Consider the following 12,153-nt stretch of genomic DNA (forward strand, 5'->3'; position numbering starts at 1 on the left):
TGACCTCAGATGGTTCCTCTGGGACTGGATGGGCACTGGTGCCACTGGATAAAATTATGCTACCACCATTGGAGTACATATGCACTTTCTCTCTCCCTCTCTCTCTCTCTCTCTCTCTCTCTCTCTCTCTCTCTCTCTCTCCCCTTCTCTTCCTCCCCCTCCTTTCTCTGGTCCTCCCTTTCTTCCTCTCTTGCTCCCTCTCTCCCTCTCTCTCTCACGTGTATGCATGTGTACACTCCCCCCAGGGGCTGAGGCCAAGACAGGCTTCCCGCATCAGATGGATGAATAGCAGGTCTGTCCTGCCAGCTGTGTGCTCTCTCCCACCCAAAGAAAGCAGTGGAGACTCAGACAGTGAAGCCAGCCTGGAGTGGCCCACGCAGTCTGTTCCGGGCACTGGTGGGAAGGCACTTGAGGGAAGCAAGATGGAATCAGAAGGAGAAATCAGCGACCTTCAAGTAAGTTCTCTCTCAGAGAGAAGAGAGTGGACATGGGGAGCCGAGGCGAAGTTGGGGGAAGAAAGGATTAATATTTTGGTTACTTGATATCCTCCTTCCCTGCCCCACCCCCAATTCTTTCTTACTCCTTCTCTAAACGCTTCCTAATCTTTATCTTATTTTCTCTTTCTCTCTATTTCCTTGCCTGATTCTTCACTTGTTTTTAAATATGTTAGAAACAGATTGTTTAAATCCCTCTTGGCCTCTGCTTCCTTTTGTCAAAGAACTAATTAGATTCGCGTTACCAGAAAATGATTTCACATTCTGCGCGCACTTTTCCCAAAACCCCAGGACAGCAGAGAGTTATTTGAGAGCTGCCGGGCAGTCCTCTGAAGACGAGGAAAGATGTGAGTTTTGGGGTTAGGAAGAAGGGCAGCTGGCCAACCTTGCATTTTACAGGTTGGAAAAAAACTGGAGCTGTTCCTTGGCTCTCTCCACAATGCTCTGCTGTGTAGGGCAGTGCGTCATCGGGACAGTGCAAGGAGAGAAAATCAGGCAGTCTACTTGGAGGAGGCAGAGGCATGCGTTCCTCTCTACTTAGGGAGGCTTGCAGGGCATCAGAGGTTCCAGTCCACCACTGTAGGGGAGGCAGTGGGGTGCTCTGGTGGGAGGAGAGTCAGGTCACAGGACTTGGCACTCCCGGACTCTGTTCATTGAATAGAATTGAGTCAACCCTTTTATAGCGGTCACAGTGGTTGTATGATAAATTCTCTTAGTGTTTGACCATTATAGTAAGAAAAGACTATTGAGATAAAAGATTTTGGGTCACATACTATGTTCTTTAAGCAAAATCTTCAGCAGCACCTCAAAATATGTTTCAGATTCAGGAGTTGCTGTGTGTCTGGCAGTTGGTGGTAGCCTCACAGAGCCTCTGCCCCAACCCCCACCCCTGAGATGCAACCAGGGTAACTCTAACATTACTTGAAGTACTATGTCAAGATCATCAATCGAGTACAACCACATATGAGTGTCATTTTCCTGGATTGTCATTCAGCCCTGAATGTGGACCCACTTTCAGGGCTTGCTGGTCTCTCTCCCTAGAATCCTCTTTTCCTTGGCTGGCTCCTAGTACATTGAAATTTGGGCTCAAATGTTACTGCTTTGAGGAGACTCTCTTCCCCTTACCCCTTCCATAGGAACCATCTTCCCAATTTGACTTTATCATTTGATTTATTTCTCCCACAGCACTGCTAATTTTTTAAAGTTACATTGTTTATTAATTACTTATTATAATCTTATTAGAACATAAACTTCATAGAGCAGGATTTCCTTTGTTTTATTTATTGCTATTATCTGTAGTGCTCAAGGCTAGTATTTGGTACACAGTAACTGCTCAGAAAATATTTGTTAAATGAATGAGTTAAGGAAGCCATGCATTAGATAGATCCGGAATAGGCATAAGATCACTCAACCAGAACGTAACAGAGTCAGGACTCCAACCCAGGTCTTCTCATGCTTCGTCTAGTTCCTGTTTCCATTGGATCCATAATAGCTAAGGAAACAATATTGCTCATTTTCAGTCTCTGAAGTACAAGTTTCTTATTTGCTGATGGACTAAATAATCCTGTGTTACAGTGTAAGGGCTCTGCATTTGAAAGATTCAGAAAGAAAGAAAAAGGTAGGGCCAAGGACAAGGAAATTATTGGCCAGGATTTAATAAATGTCTCTGTCTCTGGCAGGTAACTCAAGTGTTGGGGTACCTTTCTTTTCTTCATTAGAATTATTCTCTCTCTCCCAATATATTCTTTTGTTCTGGTAGCTTAGTGATACTTTCCTTTGATCGTTTATATATTTGGTTGGTCAGAAAGTTATCCATTAGTTTCTATAACTTACCCTCTAGCTCTGGATCACATTAGGTTTTGAATCCTCTTTGAAACTGAGTCACTATGATCTTCTGAGAAGAAGGTGAGATTTGGTTATGGACAGGTGGAGGTGTCTGCCCACTAGTAGCATGATTTTACCCTCTCCCTACGTGGCAGGTGCCACATGAAATCCAAAGGAAAGACATAGATAAAGGCCCTAGAATATTATGTACTAAATAAATGTTAGTTCCTCCTCTGTTTTTCTTTTTAATGGTTTCCCAGGGATGGTAAAAATCTATTGACTGTAGCTAATTCACTTCATCCATTCATTCAACTAATAGTTCCTGATTAATGACTGTTTTATTCTATGCTTGCTAAGTATGGAAAAGTTATCTTGGTTCATGAGGTCATTATAGTGGGTTGAATTTTTGCATGAGCTAAATAATGTTGTTTTATAGCTGTAAGACAAATTCTTCAGCTTGTAAATGTGCTAATTATTCCTAGAAGAACAGGTAGAAAATATGTTGATGATTTACTCTTTTCCATTCTGAACACCTTAAAGCCCAAATCCAAACAATAATGGCACAGTATTTAAAGTTTCATATAATTATTGCTCTCCCCTTTATAATTTTGATCTTGGAGACTTCATTTATATTAAGTACAATGATTAACTCCTATTTATCACTATCCCATCACCAAAACAAAACAAATAAAAAACACACAAATATTTACTGAACTTCAACACTGTGGCAAGTACCAAATAAATCATGATACCTGACCTTAGAAAGGTCATCATTAAGTGGAAGAAATATATACAATTATATAGAGAAACTATTTAGTTAAAATAGCATTTCTTAAAAGCATGATTCAGTTATCACCAGTGAGCAATACCAGTATTACCGATGGCTGACAATTTTTAATTGCAATGGTAATCTTTATGGTTTTCATGTATATTACAAAAACCATAGCTAACCCATCCAATGTGTGATTTCAAAATTTTTATTGCTTAGCATGAGGCTAAAGGAAGTGGCATGGTATGTTTTAACACCTTATGCAGACCTTGTGAATGACATGGACATACCCTGAATGTTTTAATAATTGTCTCACCTGACCTGTGGTGGGGCAGTGGATAGAGCGTTGATCTGGAGTGCTGAGGTCCCAAGTTCTAAACCCCCAACATTGCTGTCTTGAGCATGGGCTCAGCTAACTTGAACACAGGCTTACCAGCTTGAGCGCGGGGTTGCTGGCTTGAGCGTGAGATCATCGACATGATCCCAAGGTCGCTAGCTTGAGCCCTAGGTTGGGCTCAAGGGTTGATCAAAGGGTTACTGGTTCAGCTGGAGCCCCCCCACCCCATCAAGGCACGTATGAGAAGCAATCAATGCTCAACTAAAGTGACGTAACGAGTCGATGCTTCTCATCTCTCTCCATTCTGCTCTTTTTCTCTAAATAATAATAATAATAATAATAATAATAATAATTGTATGTCTTCATTGTTCAAAACAATGTCTGGTTTTGGATGATATAAATCACAGGTATATGTGTCTGTGCAAATAGCTGCTTTACTCTAACTAAAACATTGAAATTATAAACCGGGTACAACTGAAGTTTGGGAAACACCAATATAAAAACCAGCAATGTAAACCTTTATAATTAGCATTGTGGGTATTTCCCTAGGTCAAAACTGATCAGACTAGGACGGTAGTAGTGGTACAAAGGGTTTAAAAAGGTTGACATACAGTACTCAAAGCGAGTTCCCTCTACCAGGTAAATGCCTGAAACCACCCCTCTTGTTTACTTGTGACTTCCAAGCTCCTGCCCTTCCCCCATCTTGCCAGAGAGCTAAGGCTTCTCCTCTCCCAGACTTGAGACTTGACTAGTTTTCAGTCTTTTCCCAACTCCCAGAGTCTGAATGTATGAAGGGTTGAAGAAAATTCCTTGCTTCCCCTTCAACCAGTGTTGCAATCCTACCACCAAGAATGGAGTTCAAGCTACTTGCCTTGCTTCCTCCCAAAAGGGAGTTCCTCTTCTGCTTAGTATTTGCCTAAATATATTCAGTTCTCTTCCTCCCTTTTTCTAATTGTGCTGAATATTGAGGGAGACATGAAGATGGTCAGAGATGGTCTCCTAGTGGGAGAACTAGACTTGTACATACTGAAAGCAAATTCAACATAGAAAGGGTCAAGTACAGCAAGAGAGAAATGGAGTGCAACTAGAGGGGAAATGAGAATTACTTATGAATAAAAAGAGAGCTGTAGATAAAGTTGTCTGGAAGCATTTTCAAATGAAAGTCCAGAAAACAATTTGGTAGTATGTAATAAGAGATTTAAAAATGACCCAGTAATCCCACTTCTAGAATCAACCTAAGAAAATGATCAGAGATGTATTCAGTTTGCAAAGATGTTAATTGGAATATTATTTGTAGCAAAAAAAAAAAAAAGTGGAGTGTCCATTTTTTAAAGGAATGGTTAAATAAATTTTGGTACATCTGTAAATAGATATCATGAAATATTTCTTTTAATGTTTGGAAGGAATACAAAAATACTAATTATATGTTAAGTAAAAAAAAAAGTAGGCTATCTAACAGTATAAACATCTGATCCCAATTTCTTTTAAAAAACACATACAGTAAAATACATGCTAAAAAACTATTCATGAGAAATACACCAAAATGTTAATACTGGTTATTTCTGGATTATGAATGGACTTTTTTCTTCTTTCACTTTTATTTTTTACTTTTTATTTCCTCTACACATTTAATACCAACCCATATATTATATTTAGAATAGAAAAAAACCCTGCAGTTTAAAAAAGAAAGTTAGAGAAGCAAATGTGCCTATATGCAAATGATGTATTTCTGAACTTGGGCCCTAGAGGTATATATACAAACATATATATTTATTCCTTATGTCTGATTACCATAGAAAATAGACATCTGACTAGTCTTTAAGTAGGCATCTCCTTTTAAGTGGCTATTCCACTTTAAACAGTTTAACATAGTATCTCAGCTCTCGTTTTTCATATCTGAATATGGTCCCAGAACAGACTTTACAAATGTGACATCATGGAACAAAAGTGCACATCACTGAGTCTCTATATAGCCCCTTCAGAGGGACAATATCAGACACAAGTAAAGGGGAACGAGGTGGTTGCATTCTTGATTCAGTTAGATCTTATACCTGACAACTTCAGTAACATGTCTTACACTACCTAAAGAAAAATGCAAAAGGCACTTGTATTAAATAGATAGATACATAGAGGATAGCTAGCCAGCTTGATAGACAGACAGATGACGGAAAGATTTGGGATAACTTCTTGGAGGAGACAGTCATCAAGTGAACTTCGAAGGATGAATAGGACTTTGACTGGTGGAAGTATTCTAGTGGTGAGAACAGTGTAAAGGCTGAAAAGCAGGAAAACACAGTCAGGAAAAGGAAAAGTAGTCCAATTTGTCTGAATTATAAGGTGAATGGAGGAGAAATAGTGGGATATATGATTAAAAAGGTAGGTTGGCACCAGAGCATGATGGTCCTTGAGGGCCAAGTGACTCTCCTCAAAGATAAACTGACCAATGACTTTTGCTCTGCAGAAGCACCTGGGCTCTCAAACACAGTGTTCGTTGAAAGTTTATGTATTCAATTAGCCATGCACAGTGAGTGTCTTTCAAACACACGATGTAACCCAGTCCTCCCAATTACCCACTGATCATCACTTCACCTCTAATGGATGAGAAACTGAAGCTCTGAGATCATAGAGTAGGAAAGTGACATGGCTAGGACTCAAACCTAGATTTTCTTTTTGCTAGACTCTAACTCGGTGGTTTTCAAATGTGGTCCCTGGAGCAGCAGTAGTAGCCCATCACATGGGAAGTTGTTAGAAATGCAAATTCTCAGTTCCCACTCCAGACCTACTGAATCAGAAACCCTGGATATAGGACCAGCAATCCCCTTGGTGATTCTGATGCACACTAAAGTTTCAGAACCACTGCTTAGATACATGGCTGACTGATGCAGGGAGGGATGTGGAGGTTCCAAGACTGGCCTTCTTTCTCCTAGTTAATCCTAAATAAACCAAGAGGTAGCCCTTGCACCAGACCTGGAGTAGTGCAGACCCCTCCCTTCAGTATCAGGCAGGAATGTTGGCTTTTGGGGAGAATTTAGTTGACCATCACTTTCTCCAACATAGTCCTGCCCTAGGTCTCACCCAGACAAGGAACCGCCAGACACTTTTTGACAGCACAAAGGATCTAAGTCTCACAATTCCAAACTTCTCGTTTTAAGACGAGGCACCACCGTAGTTACTTCTACTACATGCGTGTGGTGGTTTACGCTCACTCTGATGAGAGATAGTTGGGATTACTCCAGCCAGGGAAAGAAGTGTGCTAGACAGGTCTATCCCACTGGGGACAAGCAGCATAATGAAGGACACAGGTGAAGATAGATATCTCTTGTCACTCTGACCTGCTTTTCATGGAAGTAAGGGAGCAAATGCAGGCAAGAGTGGGACTTTCCCACAAGGTACTGGGACACAGACACTAGGTTGGGGGGCACTCCCTTTCCACAAGGGTAGTTCACAGAGAATCTGCCCAGGACCTTGGGCACAGGAGTCAGGAAGGCAGGGGCAGTACTGAAACAACAGCCAGTGGGAGACAGTTGGCTCTACTATCTGGAGCATCTTTGCAAAAGGGCTGCCAATGCCCTGAGACAATGAGCCTCGGAGCTGCGAGCTGGGAGCTGTGTTTGTGTTCATGTTTGTTCCTTCGCAAGGCTTCATGCCAAGAGAATGGAAACCCCCTGGAGCTCTCCAGAGGTGTACTCCCTGTTTCCACAACCCCCTTTAGGGAACCAGGGTTGTTGCCCTCCAGGTGCGAGGGTCAGGCTTTGGTCTTTATATTTGTGTGCTTGGTTTGTGCCCTCAGCACAGAATCCGGGGACTGATGTCTGCTCAGATACACATTGTCAGTTCTAATCCGAATTCGTTTGCAACCAGGCTGGTCTCATTCAAGCAGCCAGAACGTTTCCCCTTTCAGCTGCAGTTCCTAGAAGTGTGACCGCCTAGTGTTGAGATTCAAACAGAGTTCAGTTTCTAGGGATGGCAGGGCAGAGTGGGCCTGACAGCATTGGACCTTTAATGCCCTGCCCTGTCTCTGTCTCTATGTTTTCTACAGTAATCTACATAATTTAATGCCAATCTATACATACCCCTTGTTGTGATCTACCTTCAGAAGGCTTAGGGGTGAGTGTGAGGAACAGAAATCTTGCAAAGCTCGTGACTTGTCCTGGTTGATACAACAGAATCTCTGTTAACCAGATCCTGAGCTACTCCAGGCGATAGCTGGGAGCCAGTGCCTTCCTAGTCCCCCACACGGTGACCAAACTACAGACCTCTGTGCTTTCAGGCCCTTGAGGAGCAGTCAACAGGACAGAAGCTCCAAATCATCTGTTGAGATTTCTCCTCTCTTGAACGTTGTAGAAGTGGCTTGCAGAGGAGGCAGGGTGAGATGAAGGGGAGTAAACAGCAGACAAGCTTTCTGCTCAATACAATGTCCACTGGTGTTTCCAAAACCCAAGAGTTCAGTATTGTCTGTGCGTGCTTTTCACAGTAACAGCAGCCAGCAGGGGACTGTCAGTGTGAGTTAGAGAGGTAGAAAGAGATAGAGAGGAGAGAGGAGAGAGGAAGGGGGAAGGAGAGAGAGAGAGAAAGACAGACAGACAGACAGACAGAAAAGAACCCTGTTATTTTGTTTTCCATTCTCCATGTGATCAGCAGTATTTTTCCTCCTCCTTTAAGAAGTCAGACTCCTCCCCTACCATCCTGATGTGACCTACTTATCTACTCCCTTTAAAGGGAGGTACCTTGGAAGACATCCCAGGCCAGGGTGGTTCTGTCTGCATCTCAAAGAGACAAGCTCTGTAGTAAGTGAAATCCAGAAGCTGTAAAATCACGAGGCAAGGTAGTGGGGAAGTTAGGCAAGGCTGGGGAAGAAGGGAAATGGAGGTTGGAGCCCTGAGGAGGTATTCAGTGGTGTGCTCTTGGAGATCAGGACTCTTCATGTGGTGACTAAGGGGAACAGGATTTGAACCCAGCAAAGAGTAGTGAAAGCAGCCGATGTGAACTCCTGGAGGGAATGAGCAAACAGAATAAAAATAAAATCCCAGTTTTTGTTTTCTGCTTTCTGCTCCTAGTTCACTGAGCTATCTCATCTCTGAGCCCCAGTTTCCTTCTCTGCAAAATGGGGACAATAATTTCTATCTCAGAAGACTGATGAAAAGATTAAATAATTTACTCCACCCTCTATTCTCTATTAAAGAAAATTCGTCTACGTCTCTGAACAATGGCACTTATAACAACTATGTCTTATATGCATCTATTTTGTGGGAGTATACAAAATTTCTATTAATTCCGTGAGGAGTGTATTATGACCATTTCACTAATAAGGAAATTGAGGCTCAGAGAAGTTAAATCACTTATTCAAAATCACACAGCTAGCAAGTAGCAGAGCTGAGGTTGGCACTCATGGCTGTCTGACTCAAGCCATGTGCTTTCAAATACCTCCCCTGGACTGTCACATCACTGGCCTTAATGACAAAGGAGTTGGCAAAACCCTTGTCTCCAAATATTAAGTAAATTTAGAATGCCGAGTCAGGTTGGGCCCCTCAGAAATCAAAGAATAATTGGGTTGTACAATGCCATCATTTTATATTAATCTTGGCAAGGAGGAGAGATTGTCTTGGAGTCTGGTCTAAAAGCCTATCTGGTCTCTAGCCTCTGGGCCTTCAGTTTGGCCTCCGTCCAATTCATTCTCCTCACTGTAGCCACAGAGAACATTTTCCCGCTTCTCTCATTGGTTCGCAGTTGCTCTCAGGATTGCATCCAAACCCAATGTGTCCAGGGCCCATCTTGTCCTTCGTAGGCCCTAGGCTTGAGACGCCCTACCTTATTTTTTATCAAAGGTATTAAAATATACTCATACTACTCACCAAATAAAAATTTTTTATTATCGTTTTTGTGTTTTTCATTAGTTGAATTTTGGAATGTTAATTTAAATGTTTAGTTTTCATATGTAGGTACCAACAATTTTTAAAATAGAATTTATTGGGGTGACACTGCTTAACATAATTATACAGGCCAATGATTTTTTTTCAGGTCTCAAAAATTTGGGGCCTCTAGAAAGTTCATAGTCCTATGGGGTATACATATGGTGCCTAATGGGTGAAACAGCTTTCTATGTGTACCCTATCTTCTTCTGTTGGATACCAGGCTTTTGTAAATACTGTTTCACTTTGCCAAGAATTGTGTTTCTCCTTCTACAGCTATACCTGCTCATACCATTCTTTCTTCCCTCATTGCCCAGAAATTTATTTATTTTGACCTAAGTTCATAGATGCCTATCCTTTCAGTTTCTTTGTGTATAGAATAGGAGTGATAGTGGTACCTATGTCATATGGCTATTAAGAAGATAAAATAATTTAGTACACCAAAGCCTTGCTACAGAAAGTATGATTCATGGATCATCACCTGAGAGATTGTTAGAAATGTAGAGTCTCAGGTCCCTACCCAGACACACAATCAGAATCTGCAGGTTAACAAGATCCACAGATGATTCGAATGCACATTGAAGTTTGAGGAGCACTGCACTAAAGCACTTAGAACAGCGATTTTCAACCTTTTTCATCTCATGGTACACAATATACTAAAATTTGATGGCACCCATCTGACAAAAAAAAGGGTATATTTTTGATTTACAAAAAAAAAAAGAGAAGAAAAGTAATTACCTACCTTATTGCTCCAAAGCGACTTTTTAAAAAACCAGGTGCCTATATTTGTGTAGGATTTCTGGTACCAAGAATTAACCAATCAGATGCAGCCTTATTATGTCACATGCTCAATATGATACAAATCTATTATATGACCTATTTATTTATGGTTCATGACAGAGCTTTCTCATTGTATGACTATTTGTTGTGTTAGCTGTTATCATTTTTTAATTTGATAAACTGTTTAGTCAGTGTCCCTGATTAAATAGTCAAGTATTACATGTTAAAAATTCTTGCAGCACTCCAGGGTGCTGCTGCAGGAGTTGAAAATGGCAGGCTTAGAACAATGCCTGTTACATAATACAAAAAAATCAATAAATGATAGCCGTTGTTATTGTCATAATTGTTAAAGGTCAGGTTTTTGAAACTGTCTTCAGTTTTCTTTCAAACCTTACTTTTAACTTTAAAATTCTAATTCTGTGGTTTGCAAATGGAATTCCTAGAGAACACTGGCATCCTGGGACCTGGATCATGGCATTTCAGCTGAATGCTGAGGTTACAGTCAAGACAGGGTTCCTGCACTCAGGTAGCTTCCCTCTATCCAGAGAGAGACAGATAAGGAAACAAGCAACTGCAATACGTGGGTGGCAAGGGCTACCAAAAGAGGATGCACAGTTCTGTTGGAGGAGCTGACCCAAGCTTATAGGATCAAGGAATGTGCTATTTAGTCTATGACTCAAGATTCCCCCCAAAGTGACAAAGTGGTTTCTACTTAAACAGTAGACTGACTGCATCCAGGAGTGAGAGGGCTTGGGAGGGCCTTTAACTTTGCTTTAGGAGGTCTCTACTGCTATTGCTGTCTGCTCCCAAAGCAAACAAGAGAACCATGGGGGTTTGAGTCTAGATCCTACTTGGTGTCATGTACAAGCTCACTCCCTTACTGAAAACTAGCTTTATTACAAACCAGACCCTCAGGAGCTGTAAAATTCTTAATCTCTCAGAGCCTTAGTTTCCTCATTTCCAGAACCAGAATAACGGTACACCTCTCTACAGGGTCTTGTGAGGATTAAGTGCCAGGACAAAAGTAAAGTTGCAGACACCAAGCAAGGACAGACTCACATGTCCCTTCTTTACTCCCTTTGCCTGAGCGCCTTGTAGCAGCGGGGTAGGGTGGTTTTAGGCCTGAGGACTCGAGTTCCTACACTGCAAAACATTTCTTCTTACAAGTCCCCCCCCCTCCCCCCATTCTGTGCTGGGCTGCTGAGATATGCTGCTATCGTGCCTGTGAACAAGCTGGAGGGGAGGGGGTCAGTTAGGGTCACACGTGGGGTGGTTTTGGAGGGAAGAAAAGGCGCAGTTTTCTTGAGCCCCAAACAGCCTTTGATATGCTCTGAAAGCTCCTGAACAGACGAGGCACAGTGCGGCCACGGTGAACATCGAGCAGCCTGCCTGTCCTAAGTGGTGCATTCCCTGGCGGAGACCTCCGTGGGAATGTGAATATTCTTTTCATAAGGAGAGGACTGTGACCTCTGACAGTCTACTTGGTAGAGCTGGCTCTCCGCCCCACCCCACCCGGGTCAAAACTGGCCCGGAAAGGCGGACCAGCGCGGAGCAGAAAAGGCAAGCTATTCTGCAGCCGCTGGTTGGCTGGGAGGAAGTCATCCGGACGAGCGACGAGCGGGCCCAGGGGCGGGGCGAGCGGAGCCCAGCGCTGCCGGTAGTGGGAGGGCGGGATCCCGAGCACCAAGTAAGCTGACTCTGCCTGGGCACCCTGCGAAGGGGAGTCTGGCCGTCCCCCATCCGGCCCTGGTGCCAGCCATGCGTTTGGCCCCGAGTTTTTGTTACGTCGCTTTATCTCTTCCTTCCGCCCCCTCGTAGAAGATCAAGGCGCAGTCCTCACCCTTTCCAAAGGAAAACAACCCCGTTCCACCGCAGCTCAGCTCAGCTCAGCCTTTGTCTGCAGACAGTCCGACAGGCTTTGGGATGGGGAAGGACAGAGAGGCCTCTTCCTGTCTTTCCCCCTCTGAGCAGATTGCTGACTGGGGTGGGGTGGTGGAGCCCGGTCAGGGCTGTTTCGGTTCCTTATTTGAAGAGGAGCAT

At 42.8% G+C, this 12,153-nt stretch overlaps 1 protein-coding gene across 1 annotated transcript in view; it reads left to right on the plus strand.

Annotated features, from left to right (window-relative positions):
- Positions 1 to 214: 214 nt before the first annotated feature.
- NINJ2 (ninjurin 2) overlaps positions 215 to 12,153 on the plus strand; it is a 118,248-nt gene continuing 106,309 nt past the window's right edge. The window contains exon 1 of the mRNA XM_066369537.1: positions 215 to 455. Within this exon, the coding sequence (XP_066225634.1) occupies positions 282 to 455 (174 nt within the window). The 5' untranslated portion in view covers positions 215 to 281. The remainder of the gene's footprint in view (positions 456 to 12,153) is intronic.

This window comes from Saccopteryx leptura, chromosome 2, assembly GCF_036850995.1.
Source record: "Saccopteryx leptura isolate mSacLep1 chromosome 2, mSacLep1_pri_phased_curated, whole genome shotgun sequence".
Taxonomy (NCBI): domain Eukaryota; kingdom Metazoa; phylum Chordata; class Mammalia; order Chiroptera; family Emballonuridae; genus Saccopteryx; species Saccopteryx leptura.